The 21,171-nt window shown below is 36.6% G+C and overlaps 2 protein-coding genes across 5 annotated transcripts in view; one reads left to right on the top strand and one right to left on the bottom strand.

The window, feature by feature from the left end:
- Positions 1-11,066, top strand: part of scyl3 (SCY1-like, kinase-like 3) — a 35,643-nt gene extending 24,577 nt beyond the window's left edge. For both annotated transcript variants that reach the window (XM_059984437.1, XM_059984436.1), the window contains exons 8-13: positions 331-470; positions 1,352-1,536; positions 3,097-3,265; positions 3,838-4,020; positions 5,071-5,828; positions 7,880-11,066. In XM_059984437.1, coding sequence (XP_059840420.1) covers positions 331-470; positions 1,352-1,536; positions 3,097-3,265; positions 3,838-4,020; positions 5,071-5,828; positions 7,880-7,933 — 1,489 coding nt within the window. In that variant the 3' untranslated portion in view covers positions 7,934-11,066. The remainder of the gene's footprint in view (positions 1-330; positions 471-1,351; positions 1,537-3,096; positions 3,266-3,837; positions 4,021-5,070; positions 5,829-7,879) is intronic.
- firrm (fignl1 interacting regulator of recombination and mitosis) overlaps positions 9,700-21,171 on the bottom strand; it is a 46,081-nt gene continuing 34,609 nt past the window's right edge. For 2 of the 3 annotated variants that reach the window (XM_059984433.1, XM_059984435.1), the window contains 7 exons: positions 19,293-19,415; positions 18,265-18,360; positions 15,837-15,950; positions 14,951-15,055; positions 14,247-14,327; positions 12,080-12,202; positions 9,700-11,443 (listed from right to left, as the gene is read on the bottom strand). In XM_059984433.1, coding sequence (XP_059840416.1) covers positions 11,249-11,443; positions 12,080-12,202; positions 14,247-14,327; positions 14,951-15,055; positions 15,837-15,950; positions 18,265-18,360; positions 19,293-19,415 — 837 coding nt within the window. In that variant the 3' untranslated portion in view covers positions 9,700-11,248. The remainder of the gene's footprint in view (positions 11,444-12,079; positions 12,203-14,246; positions 14,328-14,950; positions 15,056-15,836; positions 15,951-18,264; positions 18,361-19,292; positions 19,416-21,171) is intronic. The other variant, XM_059984434.1, reaches the window with a different exon arrangement.

The following is a 21,171-nucleotide window of genomic DNA, read 5'->3' as shown; positions in this document are numbered from 1 at the left end:
GGAGTTCATTTGATTTTACAGCTGGGTATCTGAGCAAGCCTTGAATTTAGAAAGGATTTTTTTTCTATGAAGTCATCCTGTGGTCAGGTATAGGTTGTGTGGAATCTGTAAGATTAGACAAAAATCACGAGTGCTCCAAGTGTTTCTTTATTGCATATGGTTATCATGTAGAATTAACCATGCATTAGAAAATCCTTACTCCATGATTGACAGAAATTTTGATAACACAAATTGAACATAGATTGTATATTTGCTTTTCACCTTCCTTATAACTGCCTGAGTTTTGATTTTTCTTATATCATTAAAATAATTCTTTGTTGTTCATAACAGATTTCTGTTGGATCGAGTCCAGGCCTTGCCTGAAAGTCTTATGGCTTCTCGTCTGGTGCCACAATTGCTAACTCCACTGGTCTTTGCAGAACCAGTGGCAATCAAAAGCTTTCTTCCTCACCTCCTCAGGCCAAAGACAGGTACATTCAGTGCTTATCTTCTGGGGTGAAGCTGCATAATCACTCAACCCATATTAGAGGTTGCATTTATTTAGCTGTCCTTAAGTATTGTGAATTGTTACATTTAGAAAATAAACATTAATGCTAATCTTATTAATTTTATATGCATTTGTGGGGAAACTTAACTGTACCGTGTTTTAAATGACCAATAGTATGGTCACAATATGATGGAATAACATATTGAAAAGAAACTTTTTTAATACTTTACTGTAGAACTTTTTGCTCAATTTTATTTTCAGTTGCTAATTTGACTGGTTGTATATTTTCTATGTTTGCATATTTTCTTCCTGCTTTGTTTTTTTAAACTTATTAATGTGCCAGTGTAGTCAAATTATATGTTCTCAGAAAGCATGAAATTAACTGCTTTAAGAAATAAGTGTACTTTTAGAAATCAGTAAGAGGTTCATACATAGAAACATAGAAAACCTACAGCACAATACAGGCCCTTCGGCCCACATGACATTAGATGAGAATTGGGTATAATTTTGCAGTATATGCAGTAATAAATTTAAGTTGGAAAGTCTGGTTGCTGATATTGGATAGCCAAGATGAAAATAAATTATCATGTATCCAAGCACCATTTTATTTTGTTGTATGTATTAGTTTTGGTAGTGATGACCTAAGTAATGTTAGTCTGTTTGATGTGATCTACATATGTGATGGAAAATGGGTGGTAAATGTCTGAATGGTGTTAGAAGATTTGTACCTCTAACCAAACATGAATTTTAATCAAAACTAATTGTATTGATGGGGAGGAGAAGTGTATTGTCAAGTGTAAAATGTAGACTGGTTCAAAAGTGCAGCTGTGCAACAAATAAATGACTTGAATTACATTACTGTAGATGCATCTGGTGATGAATTCAATTGCCTCCTGTCACCCAATGCCTTTCGAGAGCATGTGATCCCTGTTCTGTTGAAACTCTTTAGCGTGCGGGAGGAGCATGTACGAATGGTGCTCTTGGCTCACCTAGACACTTATGCAGATCTTTTCTCACTTGAAGACCTACAAGAAATTATTCTTCCACAGGTAAGTAAAAGTGGAAGTATTCATTTGTACTGGAAAGAAATAAGTACATAGTTGATATTTGATTAGGGACATTTTTTGGTTATTCAATTAGGCATTTTGTCATTATAGATTTCCTTCTGCATCTTAATGCTACTTTTAATACAGTAGAATGTGAATGAAAACTCTTTTGTAAAGAATATTTATATAATTGCAAAGACATTTCTTGTCCTTATGAATCTTCAGGCATGATGCCTGTATATTAATGTAAATGAGGTTTTTGTTTTGTTGCCCTTGAGAGCCTGTTGAAAATCCAACTGCACCACATCGACTGGTTTCTCCTCATCTACTCTATCACATATCTTCTGCCAAATATGATTTTTCCTCTCATCTACGCATGTTGACTCTTAATCACGTTGTTTTCTCAGTGTCTTAATATTACAATATTTAATACAGATTCTAGTCTTTTCCCATCTTCCAAAAAATGACTGAAAATTCCCTGTTTTTTTAAAACATTTCCTCCTGTCTTAAGTAATGATGTCACATTTGTTACCATCCATTCTGCAGAAATTACTTAAGAATCTTTGGAATTTTGCTGTGAATCTGTGAAGTTGTATCTTGAGCATTCATCACCCTTAGCTTCAAGATTCTTAGTCATCAGTCCCCTAGCATCCCTCACAGTACAGAGTGTCACACAGTTGAGCTATCCTGCTATGCCTTTGTTAATGTAGTACAAATTTGTTAGAAAATATTCACCAATTTCTTGCTATACGACAGCCTGCCTTCCACTGATGTAATTGTGCATTGAGTCACTCCATCTATTCACTTGTTTACCCTTGCAGTCTGCTCACTGAAGTCCAGAACGCTGTGCTCAAATTATCACCTGTAACCTACTCTGCACTTTCCTCATGCAACAACTGTACAAGGTGTTCCAAATTCCCCCAGCTCTTATTTTCCTTGTCCTATACTTATCCCTACCAGTTCACTCATTCTGGAAACGTGGGTGAGTTACTGCGGATTCAGGGCCATAATTCTGTGCATGGTCATGTGGGCAGTTTGAAGTGGGGAATGTGCAGTGTGCCAGCAGGTGTCTGCATCTTCAATTTGATTTAAGTAATACACAATTGCTTGCTCTGGCGCTGCTTAGTCCCACTGAGAGTATCTTGTCCCCGTGTGCAAATACACTTAGTGATCAACTGGTGCTATTCATTGCTTGCAGAAAAACGTGGCCCAATATCTAAATGATTCTGTCATTTTCAAAATAGCCAAAAACAGATGGGTCCTGTTTTTAATGCATCATTGAAATGTGACAGCACTGATGTTATAATATCTCAGTACTGCATGGGAGAATCAGTCCAGAATTTGTGTTCCAATCTCTGGTGTGGGACTTGAACCTATAATTCCTAGTCCAAAATGAGTCCGACCTTTGACAAATGATAATGGAGACTTCAATAGGACAGTTTTAGTAATGATCAGTTACAATGAAGTAATATAAGCTGGAATTTTTGTCATGCACCACCTTATTTCACCAAGAACTGAAATTTGACTTGCTATAGTAAAGCACTGAATCCATTTTTTTAAAAGATATTGTTAGGACTGAGAGATACTAGCAACACGCTGGTATCAGGAACACTTTCCAGCCTTGCAGTATTGGTGCCACTTCTTGGAGCTGAGGTGGTAGTTGGAGGTGAAAGAGCAAAGATCTTCAAACGGGCCACACCCAACTTCAAATCAACTGAGATAACCCCTGAAGGTGAGGTACAAAAAAATTGCTGTCTACTACCTTGAAACTCTTAACTTGTAAGGTTGTTTTTTGTAAGGATTTTAACTTTTAATAATTTTCCTGTTTTTATTATTTTATGAGGAAAATAATTTTCTAAGTTTTGAGGTTTAACATGCCTTACATGTTAGAGTTTCAATATATAACCTGACGACTTAGAAATTATTTCCCTGATATAGGAATAAATACAGGAAAAGGCTGGAAACAGTCACAGGCCAGGCAGTATCTATGGAGAGTGTAGTAGCTAATATCAGGTCTGGGATATGAGAAGTTTAGATCTCAAACATACGCTGTTTTACTTTCTGAAGATGCTGTTTAACCTGCTGTATCCAACATTATCTGTTTTTACTTCAGATTTCCAGCATGATTTGATTTTCATTTTCTGCTAAATTATATTAAGAATGCTGTGATAAGAATGTTTTTATTGGGATACATTTTAAGTCATTGAAATAGTTAATTTACTTATGCTGTTATTGTGATAATTCAGGTGCAATTATTCTTGCTTGGAGAGAAATTTGTAATTTTGTTTTTTTTTTCTATTTAAGGTTCCCCTACACATGTGATCAACAGTAATGAACATCTCAGTACACTGGCTTTAAGTAATTCTGTCAAACCATTTTCAAAGAAGTTGGAATTGGAGAAGAAGCGTACAACTGGGAGGGAGAAAGTCCGAGCAAACTTCTCTGAAAATCCCCAGCCTGCCAAGTTTCAGCTATTGACAACACAAGGTAAACTTTTGGCTGGTGTTGCAAAAAATGAGTTTACTGGACACAAAACAAATTACTTAATTTATTTGTTCACACATTGCTGGTGTTTATTGCCCATCATTAATTGCCTGTAAATGAAGGGTGCAATTGAGAATCAACTTAAGGTAGGTCTGGAACCACTTAGAGGCCACATTTGAGTTAGGATTGTTGAAGGGCATTTGTAAACCAGGTGGCTTGTTACAAAAATGCATCATTGAGATGAGTTTTTTTAGATTGCACTTAATTACTTGAATTTAAATTCCTCAGCTGGTATTTTGATATTTTAACAAGTCTTACTTTGCCTATGACCTATTCCCCCTTAAAAACCTATCATCTGGTTCTTTTGCACACACGATTTGTATTATTTGGGTTGAGGGTGGGAAAGTGAAGGAAAGAGGGAAAGAGTCCATGTGGTCACAAGGAGATGGTGCAAATTGTGCACCCACAATTGGGATTAGGCTGGAACTGTGTATTAACAGTTCCACCATCGTGCCACCCCTGGGTCATTCCATTTTGTCTTGGCTGGAAGTCTCGTAACTTGATTTCAAACCTATTGTATTTTTAATGGATGTGATCATCACCTGGTTGAAAGCATCATTTTTCTGTTTTAACATTTTTATTCAATATTTGTTAACACATAATTAAGACATTAGGAGTAACTTAACATGAAAATATGTGCTTGTTATGAAAAGTTGCAAGAATGGATTTTGTTCTAAATTATGAACTTTGAAATATACTTTAAGATTTTCATTTACTGTAAATGTATTTTCTAAATCCTAGCTAAGTGGCATAAAGGAGATGTAGGAAAGCTATTTTCATAAATATATGCATTAAGTATATATAAATAACACATCTTATGTAATAATTCCCCAAGTGGCATGTTGATATAAAAATTTCTTCCCAGTTTACTAAGTCCATAACATTCTGATGGTGTGAGCATTCATGTTATATTATGCATTTGACCTTGTACCTGCCTATAAAGCAAATATTTAATAGTAACTTTAATTTTTACTTTCTTTATGAACCTTGTAGCCCAGTATAAAGAACAAGCAGCCATAATGTCCATTATTGGTAATCACAGGAATGAAATTTTGGGCGTTGATAGTGCACAAAGCTCAATGCACACCCACAAATGTGCAGAAGATTGGCCAGACTGGAGCAAGCCAGACAACAATGAAATACTGCTTGAGTCTAAAAAAGATTGCATTCTTGCAGAAAACAATTTTGGGAATATTACATTGGATGACGAACCATGGGATAACTTTGAAACTGAAAATGGTCAATCTAATGCAATAACAGAGGAACAGGCAGTTAAACCACATATATCTAATTTATCTCCTTTTGGGAATAAATCTCAGTCTAAGGGCATGAAACTTTCTTCAGCACTGAAAATCCATTCAGAAATGCCTGGTGAGAGTTGGAAGAATAACTGTAAACAGCACAAGGTTTTGGTAGAAGAAAAGAAAAAAACAAACTCTATTACACAGATACCCTCCAGGCAGAGGACCACAATAAAGAAAGCATCTTTGCATGATGAGCTGGGAGAGGAATTCACCATTAGTGTCAAGAAACGGCCAGAGAGAGACCCTGAACTAGATCTCTTTGCTGATATGATACCGGATATTAAACTGTCTTCCACTGGCTTGTTAGTGCCAACACAGGGATCACAATTGGCTGGTTCTGCCAAAGAAACTGAAGTAGCTTCAAGAGGTACAGAGGTGTTGACAGACAGAGACAATTCACAAACTTTAGCACTTGCATCAAAGTTTGCTGCAACAGACACAGTTGAGGTGAGTTGTCGATGATCAAATCCACTGGTATGCTAGCAAGAGCTAGTACTTTTTACTATGATACAATATTTTGTAGTATTTGAGAGTAAGCATAGGCTTGTTCTCGTACATATTATGGTGTGATTGAACATCTGTGGAATATTCAGATTGGAGTGTGGGATCTTGAGTTGCTTTTCCACAGAAGCCGAAAGCAACTGTGTATGTTTACAGAATGCCACAATGAGAAACTTACCTTTTTTGGCTAAAGCATAACATGTAAAAAGCAAGGATTTCATGTTACAGTTATAAACACTAATCTGGCTGTACAGGACTGCCTATAGTCTGGTCACCACATGACAGGAAGAATGTGATAACACTATGTAGAAAGTAATTGGAAACCAGAATAAAGATGTATTTTTTTTCACCCAAGGAATCAGAATCAGGTTTAATATCACCGGCATATGTCGTAAAATTTGTTAACTTAGTGGCAGGAGTACATTGCAATACATAATAATATGGAAAAAAAGTAAATCAATTATAGTATGTTAAATTACTTAACATAGTTAAATTAAAAATAGTGCAAAACAAATAATATAAAAGTGAGGTAGTGTTCATGAGTTGAATGTCCATTTAGAATGATACTCAGCCTTAGAGTAGTGAAGACAAAAAACATTCAACACAGAACTTTTTTGGATTAATATTTGAGCTGCTGCAGCTTACAGCCTGAGGCTTGGGAAGTAGAATTGGCCTAGATAGTACTTCAGCCATGGGCACAGTGAATTGAGCCTACCCTGTGAATTTCTTTGATAGCTCACGATATTGTTGTAGTATTTTAGTTCTTGCCTTCCATATTCAGAAGATATGGAAAAATGATTCCATTTTTTGAGATGACTTAAAATCGCTTTGCCTCATAATTTGTTTACAATTGTTTAATCTTTAATTCATAATTCAAGGTTAGATGAGTACTGCACATCTGAGTTTAAAGATAGATTGAGGGAAAAAATAAGCTTGGAGGGAATATAAAAACTGACTGAGTACTTCTGCAAATATGTGGAGAGGAAAAGAACAAATGTTGGCCCCGAGTGTTAATAAAGGATGAAATTATAATTGTTCTCCCATTTTAGTTTCCAGTTGAGTACCTTATTTTGTTCTGTCTCTACAGTGGAAGGCACAAGAATCCTCCCAGATAGGTTAGGAAACCGGGGAGGAACTGAAGGAAATAGTTATTCATAATAAACAGTTCTGGTAAAATTATTGGGGCTAAGGGCTGATGAATCCCCATGGTCTCATAATCTACACCCCTCTGTACTAAAATTGACTTTATCCAGGAGAGTGTGGTTGCTGTAGTGGTCATATTGCAAAATCCTTCAGATTCTGAAGTTCCTGCACTTTCAGAGGTGGAAAATATTTTTTAAAATGGAATTTCAGTTTAGTAAGCTCAATATAAGTAGTGTAGAAAATGCTAGAATCTAATATAAAATACTTGAAAAGAATTAACAGGATTAGACAAAGTTAGCATGTTTTTCTGAAATGCAATCATGTTAACCAACCTACTGGAGATTTTTTGAGAATGTAACTTGAATAGATGAGAGTATCAGCAGATATAGGTGTATTTGGACATTCAAAAAAACTTTTGCTAAGATCAAAATGAATTTTTTCCTTCATTAACAGTTGTCAGACCTGACCATGGGATGGGAGGTTTCAGAATCTGGACAGGAAGTAGAGCAATTCAGAGTAAGAGATGCACAGACTTTATTTCTCATGGCAGCTAATTATAACATTACAAGCTAGCAGAAACTGCAGCCTGTTAGAAAGAGCTATAGAATCCTCAGTAAACCAGCAAAACTTTTTTTGATATTCCTTTATTAATAAATTGTTTCTTATATTTAATGAGCTTAAATATGAGCTTAAATAATTTTGTAACACCACACATTATCTGGTGGTGTTTAATTGTTCCTCCATTTTTGTGGATTTCTCAATACTTGTAGCCTTTTTCCTGTAAACCAGATTCTCCTGAACAATCCAAGAGATTATAGTAACTGTAGAGTAAACTATTGTGCATTCTTTTACAGATGGAAACCGAAGGCTGGGATGATGATCTGAACTGGGAGGACAATACTTGGTAGAAAACATTTACCAAGCAAAGATTTATTTAGATACTTAAATTTCCTTCCCCTCTAATAATATGTTTTGACCTCACCTTTAAGGCCATTGCCAAGCAGCTAAGCTTTTGTTCTGTGCAGTAAATATCCAATATAGCTAGCTAGAATAAAAAATGGAGTCTGAAGTACCCAGAGAGCAATGAGGAACTACCCAGCAGCATCAAGCTGTTTGCTTGTTAGTGTTTACTGTAAGTTATTTTAGAGATGTCTGTTAACTCTTGTGAAGATGTTTTATTCAAATATTATATGGGGGGGGGGGGGAGAGAAGTAAGTTATACTGGTGGTTTCCGTCTGGCCTACATTTCCATCTGTGGAAAGTTCTAAACAACTGATCCAATGCAAAACAAAAGTCCAGTTCTGATTTTGGTGTTAAGTACTGAGAATGACAACTTACAGTTATGAATCTACATTTCACCTTAAATACAATATAAAGTTGGAACTCATCTCACTTGATATGGGAATAAAGGAGAGAAATTTCCCAGAGTTCATCTGATTCAGAAGTCACACACTGGTTAGAGTCGGTGTGAAAATGAAGCCACTAATGATAAATACTAAATTTGGAGGTGTATCTTTTCAATAGCCTTAACAATGTATTGACCAACTTGGAGCAAAATCTTGCAACTATTTACAGTAACCTTTATTTGAAATGTACCTCCTATAAAATGAATTTTAATGTAGCAACATGAGCACCTAAAGACTCATGGTACAGAAGGGAAAGTCAAAGGTGGAAGAAAAAAGGTGAATTTTCAAGCCCTGTATTGCAGCAAGGTTAAAACTTCCTCCAATAAACATCAGTAACCTAATTCTCAAATCTTGTGGTATTACGATCTGGTATCAAAATTATAACTATAAAAACACGACTTTCTGGGCAACTGCTTTTCAGGACATTGCCAGATAACCACAAATTTTAAAATGTTTACTTAAGGCCCCTTTACATTCTGGAATGCCAAATAAAAAACTTAAATCAAGGGCTTAATCTGTTTCACGCTCTTCATAGGTGAGGGACATTGGAGATCTTAATTACATTTTGTTTTATAATTGTGGTTATTTAGTTTTGTTGATTTACATTGAGAAAATAAATTCTTCTAAACGAAGATTTGGGTGTATTTTCTGAATGTGGATACTGAAAGGAGAAATTGATCACTGAAGTTAAGGTTAACAATTAGCTCTCATAGAAAAAACTACATACTAGAAAGGGATTCTTTTTTCAGTAGCTATACAAGCCTGCTTTCATGGAAGTTTGACCCAACCACCTTCACTATCTGGCTGCTGGACTTTGGAATCTTGTACTTGGGCCTAAGAGATGGGCATTGAAGTAATCTGGTATTGGCACCATAAAAAAAAAGGAACAAGGTAAAACATTGGCCTTGCATTATTATGGTACAACTTTAAATTGTGTTAGATTGAAACTTCTTGATTGGTGGATATCAAATAAAGGTGAATGGACTTAACCTGGAAACTGCTCAAATTTTGTAAGTAATTATCTGATTATAGGCAGAAAGATACTTGCTAATAAGAAACTAAGTGATAATGAGAGTTTAAAGTATGGAGGGAAAAGATTTGCCTCTTCTGTGATACAATGAACTAAAAATTGGAATCATGTTATGCCTTAAATGTTGTGTTGTGATTTCCAAAAAACCAAAGAGTACTTTTACTATTCCTTTATGGGGAAATTCTGAATAAATACCTTGTTTTGAGTTCAAGGAATTAAAACTGAGTATAACGCAAAATGCACAAAAAAAGAGCACTATTTATTTAATTATTTAAACATAACTGTTTATAATTTGAAATTTTACACACAACTTATGAAAATATCATACATGAAACTAATTTCATGTTTATTGTAATCACTAACCAAAATGGCCATCAAATACAGACCTAGGAACTGATTCACCAGAAAATTGAAAGTGAATGTTGGTATCGTAATTCTGTTCCTGAAAGTACTGGGAAGAGTAACTGTAATCTCACTTCCATTTCTTACTTTGCTTATCCTTCTGTTTATCTGATATTTGAATCAGTGGTTGTGTACTTTGCAATATTACCTTGGCCCTGATTGCACTACTTTAAATTAAGTATGTAATCATTTCTATTAAATTCTAATGACACAGGCTGTTTATGTTACAGCATGGCTGTGTTGCAAACCATTGCCTGAGGATGTAGTTACAAAATACCATTTGACTTACTTAAATATATGTGTTAACACTAAAGGTTAATATATTGAGTACACTGAATGAAACACTTTCATGAAACAGCAAAGTAGGAAATATTTTCCTGAGTGATCTGATTCCTTAAATGTAATTCATCCTCAGTACCCCGGCTCCTGATATTAATGCCTAATAGTGATCATTTGCAAAACCAGAATTTCTCACACCAAATGGTCTTTGAATTTATGTAATGTATTGAGGCACTGGACTCAATTAGTAACTAGTTAAAAGCAGAAGTAATTTGCATGTATTTGGAGAGGTAACGATCCTTCTCTTGTAATATACCAAATTAGACTAATTTCAGTTTCAAGTCAATTGATTCTTTCTCTAATTGTAGAAAGTTGAGCCCCAGGCTGAAATTGCTGTTATGAAAGATGATTTTGTAAAAATTAGTATGTTCAAATGTATATTTTTGTACAATTAAAGATCATTTTATAAAAGATACTTAACAGTCTAAACACTGATAGTTTTCTACTCATTATAATAGAGAATATTCAACACGCTTCAATTTTAAATGTCTTGAATAATGGAGTATTTTTACCCAAAGGTGAGAATATAAGAAGAAATAGTGCATCATTTTATCTCCTCACTGATTTACCTCCAAAATACACTGAAAAACAACTGCTGTGATTCTTAGAGATAACCTTCTGATCAACATGATCAAACAGTCATTTGGGCAATTGAGTGCATCAGTGGTTCATGATCCAACTTATCTGTTCCCTTTGTCACTGGGCGGTTATCTTGATTATGTTACTACAGAAAGATGAAACTATTGTCCAGTAATATGACCATAAAAGAGTAGTTTTGCTATGTGATATATTTTCCTTCAGCTTACTGTTGTAGAAAGGCAAATCAAAAATATCTTGTTATAATAAACAAGTTTATTAGTATTGTGGGTATGCTGCAAATTATTCCTCCACCTAATTTTTATGCAATTAAACCCTTTAGGATTTACAAACAGTATTGTGCTCTTTCAAAGCTGTTTTAAAATAACACAAATTATCTTGTATTAAGAAAACTGGCCTGTAGCATACATTCCTCCTGTGGTGAAGGTAGGTAACAATTCATTCAAATTTTAAACAGGTTCTTGCCTGCTATTCAAAGCAAGGATTCTTTCTTGCAAGGCTTGTAAACGGACTGTTACCCAGTCTGGTGGCACTTGCTGTTTTACCAAAGTCTGCAATATTTTAAAAGCATTCTCTGCTGTTTGCAAGGCTGTCTCGTACTGCTCCTCCTTACATGATTCCTGCCGGGCACGCTTAGCAGATGGCTGAAAAAATTTTAAAAACAGCTTTAGATTTGTGCAGTAGTTTAATAGGTGACAGTTCTCTCTGCTTCTACAGATTGGGAATGAACACTTGAACCTCTGCACACTGAACAATCTATGGTTGCTCTCTGACAGCAGTACAGCATGTTACCTTACAGTTTGAATTTTGTGGCTGCGCTGCCTACACACGATTAACTCACCTTTGAATGGATTTTGCCTTGGAGCTTGTTTCTACTCTTCTCAATCTGTCACAGTCCCAGAAACTAACGTTCCCTAGCATTTGTGCTGATTAGTCACTGATAGAACTACTATTATAAATGTATATACAATTACCACTGATAATTACAGGTGCTCTTTAGTGCCAAATAGTATTAATTTTATTGACAGCAAAAGCAGTTTTAACTTATAAGCTGAAAGACATCAAGGTGTGTACTCCTAAAGCCCATCTGCAAATCCTCTGGAAATATACAAGTGAACTTATTGAGAAACAGAAATAGATTAATCTATGAACACATTCATTATCAAGGTCTACACTTAACCACTTGAACATGGTCTTAACGCAAAGCCTTGACCAGAATGAACACCGTCAAAAGGGAGACAAAACTTAGACAGAAAAGCACTTATGATTTGAATCTATACCTGCACTATAGTAGGATCACTCATGGTACATTGGCTTAAGATAGTGAAATGTGCCTCTAGAACAATATTTTCTTGTTTCAACCTCTCCATTCGTAGTTCCTTGGACTCAACTGTAGTGATTGCCTGCAGGGGAAGAACAGATTATTGCTGCAGTATCCTTTTTAGGACCAGGTACTTTTTTGGTTTCTCTTGAGAACTGATAATTAGAATACACCAGCCAATCATGACCTTTAGGAAATTAACTCTGCTTTGACCCCTATTATTTTGTGTATGGTCTTGCATTTTGTCCTAATTTTTGTATAAATGAAATAAAACAGGATCAATACTTAATGCTCTTTGGAACCGAAATACAACCTTGGCCAGAAATATTGCCTTAAATGCCAAAAATGTTGGTTTACTTAAAACATGAACTCATTAATTGACTATTATATTTATATTCAAAAGAACTTTGATAACCTATTAAACAAAAATTAGGAGATCACTGATCTAAACTGAAGCAATATTTGGTTACAGCACAGCTAGTTCTGTGATCCTAAATTCCAGAAAAATAGCTGTAAAATTAGCTATTTTTATAATAAAATCAGTAACAGCTTTAGCTATTGTTTGGCAGTGAATAGGCTCAGGACATTTCTGGCAGTTCAAAATTAGGCAACAGCAACAGAATGAACGTGTTTGACATATTTCTTAAGCTAGCTTTACAACCAAGATAGAGAATCAACTGAGTGACATAAACATTAATTAGCTAGATTGTTTTTGTCCTGTTTTTATGCTTGACCTTATCCAAGCAATTCTCCACGTTACTGGGCAGCTTCCCTTGTAGTTGCATTAGAATAGCAATTGCACTGAAGGTGCAGTCAGTCTGCTCTCTTGTTCCACGGCTCTCAACTGATTGAGATCAGGAAAGAAACAGGGTCTTCTGCAACAATTGACTTGCCTCTTAACACCCTCGGCCCTTCTACTTTCTACCCATGCAATCAGGAGCCTGATGAAATATTCATGCTTCATGAGTGCATGTCCAAAATCTCTGCACCATTCAGTCCTGATGCAGGAATTTGACCGAAAATGTTGATAATCAAGTTTCTTTCCTCACAGATGCTGCCTGTCCCGCTGCATTCCTCCATCACCTTGTTTGTTGTGCCAGGTTCCAGTATTTGCAATTTTGTGTTTCCAAAAAACTCTCAATAAGCTAAACTGTATTTAATGGATTCAATAGTTCCATTTAATATCAGAAATGTATAAAATGTTCTTTAGACATCCAAAAAATCAGAAGAATGCCCCAAAGAATGAGTGACAGTAAAAACATTAGAACCCCAAAGCTCCCTCTCCCACGCACAAGCAGCAAAGCAACAACCCTCCCCCTACCCACTTCAATAAATGGACAGAGAGGTGTCACCCTCTCAAAGCAAGAGGGAGGCTTAACAAAATGGCTTGTTGTTTTATGATGGTAAAGTCTGCCAAGTTGCTAATTGTAGAAACTTCTCCGACTCGAGAATCTGCAAACTCTCCCTCACCAATGAGAGATAGAGCGAGCACACGCAATTTACTGAGTACAGAGCCGACAGTCAATCCGCTTCATTTAGAACAAAGAAATCCACTTGACTGGCACCCCTTTGATTACCCCAAGAATTCATTCACTTTACCAATAGCATAACATGGCTACAATGTATACAACTTAGAAAATGGAATGTAGTCACTTCCCTAGGCTATTCAAAGAAACCTACGACCTCTACCACTAAGGAAGACAAGGATCAACTTTATTCATCATTTACATGTATTAGGAATTTGCTGTGGTGTGTGGCCACGACATGCAAATACTGTATTAAAATACTACAGTCTTCAGGTTTCCTTTCGGATCACATTTCATCCTGAATAGCAGCTGTCTCTTCAACACTGCTGGGTCTAAATCTTGGAACCCTTTCTGCAATAGTATTACACATATACCTCCACCATAAAGACCGCAGTAGTTTAAAGGTGGCTTACAGTCACTTTCAAATGCAACACAGATGGGCAATAATTGCTGGCCTTGTAGGTGCTGTCTCAATTAAAGTATCTAATTTTATCACCAATTTAAATTATTGCTTCTTCCAGTAAAGTACCTTTTAATGAAGCAATCTTAAAATTAAGAAATAAGGTCATTTTGTCTTCCATGAACTCTAATTTATTGTACCTTGTTCAAGAAGCTTACAACTTTGGTCTTTGTACTGCTCGACTCCAGACTCTGTGGGACTATTTCCTCATGGCAGGTCTCCTGAAAAAAATGCTTGTTACTCATTCTTCACCATTGCTGAAGGTTTAAAAACATGACAGAATATTACAAAATAAACCATACATTTGTTTATGATTTATAATTAGGCAATAAGTTATGAAAGAATTGGTTTTGTGGATTGACAGGGTTTAATTCTATTAAGCAATAGGGACCTCTTTGGTCCAAATCTTAAGTCACCTCTTTAATTCATTGTTTATTAGAAATAATTTTAAGATCTTTATTCACTTAGATCAAAGATGGACAATGGAATTGGTTCAAATTTCTAAATTCCTGTTGGCCAGGTACTTCCATTTTAGAAATAAAATTAATAATGAATTATTGACCTTTGTAATTTATAAAATGACTAGGCTCCTAGATTTTGACAGAATAATTTCAATAATAGGTGGGTTTCCTACCTACTCAACAGAAAATACGCTGAACTTTTTCAAAGATACAAAAAAAAATCCAATGATAAGCATAATATACACTAAGATAAGATAATACACTAAGATATTAACCCCGTAATAGAAGCTGAAATGTGTATTATATTCTTAATAAGTTTGCAAATTACCTTGTCAGGCTGCATGACTATATTGAATATTAATTATGAAAGTCTCAATTGTTACCTCGGCAAACTGTGTAAATCCTTGAAGTGCTTGCTGAAGAATTAGCCAAGTCTGATCAGCCAGAAGGAAAGCAAAGAGACAAGGTAGCTTTGGAAGGACCATACCCTGCAATGGAAATAAAACTTGTTCTAAGATCTTTCTTATTTAATACGTGAACATAATAAAAAGCCTTTTCCTGGAGAGAACTGGTTTATTCAATTAGACTTTCACTTCAAATCCAGACTGACACTGCAAATCCCACAATGCTCAATGCTTTTGATTTACTATGGAGAACTATAGGGCCTACTGAGGTTGCAAAATATGCCAGATACAAATATTTTGTTCATGCTGAACAGTAATCGTGAACTCCTGTAAGAAAGCTATGAAGGAAGTTTATACAAGTTCAATCTATGGATGGGAACTAAAGATCTGCCATTTGAACCAAGATGGTGCTTGTGGACAGCTAGGCTTCACAAGACAATGTGAGCAGTAAGGGCTGGAGGATGACATGGCTACAGAAATGTGGCTGGAGGAATGGTGAAGGCAGTGAACTCAAGAACACTGAGCACAACCTGGCCCAAAGGTATAGGTTTCATCCAGGGTGTCACCTAAGCCCAGTTCTGGTTGCAGTTGCCCTTGAACTGGGCAAAAAAAAGGTTATCTATTTTCTAGTAATTACATTTTTCATCCTGTGGAATCAAAATGGCATTAAAAGTTACAAATCAAATGATTTTTAATTATACAAACAACACATTGGAAGAAGTCAGCAGGCCAGGCAGCATCTATGGAAAAGAGTAAACAGTTGATGGTGTGGGCTGACACCTTCTTCAGGTCTGATGAATGATATGTTTTATTAAGATAATCGATTTTTTTTTTTCTTTGAAGAGTAGAGTAGAAGTGAAAGTACCTGAACATCTGGTGATATATCAATCTTTCCCAGTGATCCCAGAAAGTCCAATGCAGCAAGACGAACATGATCAGGAGGATTTAAAGGTAGAAGAAAACTGAGAAATAATACCACCTATTGCATAAATAAGATTAATTATTACATTAAGGAAATCATTCAGCAGTTTCTGCAGAACAGATCAGGAAACCAACAAATCCCATCTGCTTAAGACCAAGTGTTGCATCCATTTTCAATTATTCACTACAATCATTTCCTAATTGTATCAGTCTGTATTTTAAAGGAGAGCTTATGGAATGTTGTGGGTTTGCAGTGATCAACGTTTTTATTCAGCTAGCTAAATAGCAAGTTGACAATTTCTTTCCAATATTCACCTATCTTGATCTCATAAGAACTAGCTTCAGATTCTCTTTATCGCAAAAGGATCCCCTGCAGTCTGAACCAAGTAATCTCCAACACTCAATTTTATCACTATCGCCCTTCACCCACAAAAAATAAAACTAGGTCCTTCATTTGACTCCAAATACCCATTGGGCAACTAACCCAAATATTGGTTAGGTCACACTTGTGCTTGTTATGGTTACCGCACTATATGAAAGATGTGATTAAGCTACAGAATGTGCAGAAAAGATCCATGAGAATATTGAATATAATTTGAAGGTGTGAAGACCTTAAGTTATAAGGAGAAATTAGATAAGCTGTGTCTAGATTTCCTGGAGCATGGGAGGCTGAGGGGTGACATGATGGAGAATTTATAGCCAAATAGATAAAAAGCCATTGTCTGTTTCCAATGATAGTGGTGTCCAACACTTCAGGGCATGAGTTTAAGGTAAGAGAGAAGAAATTTAAATGGGATCTAAGCAGTAATCATTTTTACACAAAGAGTAGATGGTATCTGGAATGAGAAGGTGGAGACAGAAACAGTAACTACATCTGCACTGGTACTTGAAGGTGCAAGGTGTAGAGATACGGCCATATTGCAGGCAAGTGAGAGTAGTATAGAGGGTCTATTTTGAACAGCCTTGGGCCCATTATGTAGGAAAGGATTGGCTGACATTTGAGGGTTCAGAGGAGGTTCACAAGAATGATTCTGGGAATGAAAGGTTTATTGTATGAGGTGTGATTAATGGCTCTGGGCCTTGCTGGAATTTGTCAAGTCACTTTTATTGTCATTTCGACTATAACTGCTGGTACAGTACATAGTAAAAATGAGATGTTTTTCAGGATTATGGTGTTACATGACACAGTACAAAAACTAGACTGAACTATGTAAAAAACAACACCAAGAAAACTACACTAGACTACAGACCTACACAGGACTGTGTAAAGTGCACAAGAACAATGCAGGCATTACAATAAATACACAGTCCAGGCTCTGGGTATTGAGGAGTCTGATAGCTTGGGGAAAGAAACTGTTACATAGTCTGATTGTGAGAGCCCGAATGCTTCGAAGCCTTTTCTCAGATGGCAGGAGGGAGAAGAGATTGTATGCAGGGTGCATGGGGTCCTTCATAATGCTGTTTCCTTTGCGGATGCAGCATGTAGTGTAAATGACTGTGATGGTGGGAAGAGAGACCCCGATGATCTCAGCTGACCTCTCTATCCGTTGCAGGGTCTTGTGATCTGAGATGGTGCAATTTCCGAACCAGGCAGTGATGCAGCAGGTCAGGCAGCATCCGTGGAAATGAGCAGTCAATGTTTTGGGCTGAGACCCTTCGTCAAGACTGAAGAGGGAAGGGGCAGAGGCCCTATAAAGAAGGTGGGGGGAGGGTGGAAAGGAGAAGGCTGGTAGTTGCCAGGTAAAAAACCAATAAGAGAAAGGTCAAGGGGTGGGGATAGACAGGAACAGTGAAGAAGGAATGTAAGAGGAAAGTACTATGGGTAGTAGAAGGTAGAATCATGAGAGAGGTGATAGGCAGATGGAGGAGGAGGCAGAGTGAAACTGGGATGGGGAGGGAATTAGCAGAAGTTGGAGAATTCAATGTTCATGCCAAGGGTCTGGAGACTACCCAGATGGTATATGAGGTGTTGCTCATCCATCCTGAGTTTGGCCTCATCATGGCAGTAGAGGAGGCCATGTATGGATATATCTGAATGGGAATGTGAAGCAGAGTTGAAGTGGGTGGCAACTGGGAGATCCTGTCTATATATCCTAATCAATTTATGGCTGGACCTCAAGATCATTCCTACTTACAATTTCATAGAAAACTACATCAATAAAAATGCTGTGGCCCATTAAGAATCCTTGTAGCGACCTCAAATTTTTATTTTTAGTGTCCTGTGTCCCACAAACCAAAGTACCTAGCATCTCTTCAAATTCATTCTACCCAATTTCCTTGTTCCCCTTCATCTTTCAATAGCAGCATGTAGCCAGTAGCACAAGCTAAATTCTAAATTTCTAGCAATGAAGTTCACCCAAAATCAGCATTACCTCAGCAATCAATGTGTCACCTAAAACACAAATCAGGCTTGCGGTGAGAGAAAGGAGCAGGGTAACTGTCTGCTGAACACAAAACTGGCTCAACACCTGTATGAGCAACAGGAAAAACTGTTAAAATGAAAACAAATTATTAAGTATTATATAAACAGAAACTAGTAAACAAATTGAGCTGGCTTATAGCTAGCAGTTTCAAAGGGAACTGCTGGCTATTAGCCATTTGTATGTTAGGATCTCTTGGGCTTGAGCATCTGCATGGTCAAAAATGTCTGAGTGGTATATGTATGTGATGGCCTCCTCCATTCATTTGAATTAAATTAATGAAGTGTAGGGAAAAAATGCTTTATCTGTTTAACTTCACTTTAATGTTTTTAATTACTGGGTCGTGTTTAATGCTTTTCATTAAATTTAATATATTTTTTAAAACCCCAACTTACACATTGAAAAACTATTAGAATAGTTGCTTCTTACAAAACAGTGCACATTCCACCTCAACAGGTAGTTGTCTTACGGGGTCTCTGAAATGTTCAGACCAGGAAGATACTACAGGTACTATAGTACATTTGAGGGTGGCAAGTAGGGCAGTGTTAAAAGTATTTGTAGATTAAGTAGCAAGTGTGAGAGCAGAAGTTCATCTGGAAGATATGGAGCAGGCATATATTTCACTGAAGTTCCAGATGAGATCGGTGAAGCGCAATTGGGATATCTGTTTAAGCTTCACTTATTCTAGGTGATTAAAAACAATTGCTTGTATTTTGGATTATGTACTTGTAGCATTTTCAAAGGTTTAATTATGCAAGTATATTTGTAGCCAACATGATTAAAGCATTAAGACGCTCTCCCTAAATCATGGAAAGGATTCATATTGAAGCAGAGGGGTAGAATTCTGTGGTTGATGACAGTACTTGGCTATGATTGTTTCTACACTGTCCTGATCCCTTAATTGAAGTAATACGATGTTGTTTGTATAATAGCAATGCTTATAGGTTGAGTCTCAGGAACATTTTATTTATTTTTCTCACCTGTTCCACAGTGAGGAATGGCCATATCTGGCACACAGTTTCTGTGACTGCCAGCTGTAACTCTGAAGTCAAGCCTTCCCCGTTGGCATTACACACAGCCAACAAAGCAGCAAGGGCAACATTCTGATAAAAACAAAAATGCCTGTGAGGTATGAATTCTAAAACACTCAAAGGCAATGTTTTATTTAAAGAGTTACTATCAAATGATCATGCAACACAGAAACAGACTCCTAAGCCCACAGTAGCCATGCTGACCAGCAAACACCTATCCCATATTTCCATCAGCTCTTTCTTGCTCCTAATCCTACTGCCATCCTTTATAACTGAGATGATTTAAGTAGGACTTCAGTACATTGGAAAAAAACTGGAGCACCTGGAGAAAACCTGGAGTCACATAGAGAACATACAAACTCCGTACAGACAAGATTGAACCCAGGCATCTGGAGTTCTGATGCTGCAATGCTAATGGCATTATTTAGCATGGTTTTAATGAATTATTTTTTTAACACCAAGAATTATATGCCAGTTATGAAAGAAACAAAGAAAATGCAATACAGAAACAAGCAGGAATGTAGGGTGATAGTGGATTGTTCTTTACCATTGGTCATAATTTGGGGGATAATCAAAAATTTGTCTCAAATGATAATTTCAAATAAAATTCCTTTAGCCCCCTCCCACTGTGCTTAGTCACTCACAACAGAGAATTAGCAAAAGAACCTTGCCCCAAGACCTTTGGTCCCTTTTGCCTAGTCCACACTGTTTTGTTCCAAGTGATCCAAGACACAACTCTCCCAACAGAAAATATGGAAAACTGAAGTAAAGAAGGCCATTTTAACTCAATCAGCTGGCTGCACTCAAAAGGTATGACAGCTGGTTGCCTTAACACATCCTGAATACTTTTGAGTGTGAAAATATATATATACTGTGATTAAAAGTTAACACAAAGATTTAAAATAATAAAGATGCTCTATCCACCTTTCTCACAGCAGTCCGTTTTCCTCAAGGTAAAAATGGGATCTCAGGAATGGAAAGGCTACAGAAAGTGATAGATACAACCCAGTCCATCACAGGCAAAGTCCTCTGTACAACTGGGCACATTGACATGAGAAAGTAGTGTCCATCATCAGGAATCCCCACCATCCAGGCCATACCGTCTTCTCACTACTATCATCAGGCAGAAGGTACCGCAGCCTTTAGCCTCACATCACTAAGTTCTGGAACTGTTACTATCCTACAACCATTAAGCTCCTGTACTGGTGTGGACAATTTCAATCACCACAATTCTGATGTTATTCCATAACCTACAGGCTCACTTTCAAAGATTCTACTACCCATGTTCTCAGTATTATTTAATTTTTATTTTCACAATTTGTCTTCTTTTGCACATTGGTTGTTGGTCAGTCTTTATGTACAGTTTTTCATAAATTCTATTGTATTTCTTTACTTTCCTGTAAGTGCCTTCAAGAAAATGGATCACAGGGTAGTAAAAGGTAATATAAACATACTTTCATACTAAATTTACTTTGACTTTAACTTGGAAGGTTAAAGGAGAGGGTGTGGTACAAAATTGATGCTGTCAAGAGAACATATGATGGAATGGGTAGACTGCCAGGAGAGCATTCCAATATGTTCTTTCACCTTTGCCAAAATAATCATGATGGGGTGTGGCACTGCTGATCAGAGATAGTGTCACGGCTGCAGAAAAGGAGGAAGTCATGAAGGGATCGTCTACTGAGTCTCTGTGGGTGGAAGTCAGGAATAGGAAGGGGTCTATAACTCTACGGGTTTTTTTTTATATAGACCACCCAATAGTAACAGGGACATCGAGGTTCAGATAGGGAGGCAGATTCTAGAAAAGTGCAATAATAACAGGGTTGTT

This window comes from Hypanus sabinus, chromosome 11 (assembly GCF_030144855.1).
Source record: "Hypanus sabinus isolate sHypSab1 chromosome 11, sHypSab1.hap1, whole genome shotgun sequence".
In the NCBI taxonomy this organism is placed as follows: Eukaryota; Metazoa; Chordata; class Chondrichthyes; order Myliobatiformes; family Dasyatidae; genus Hypanus; species Hypanus sabinus.
This window is presented reverse-complemented; position numbering and strand designations above follow the sequence as displayed.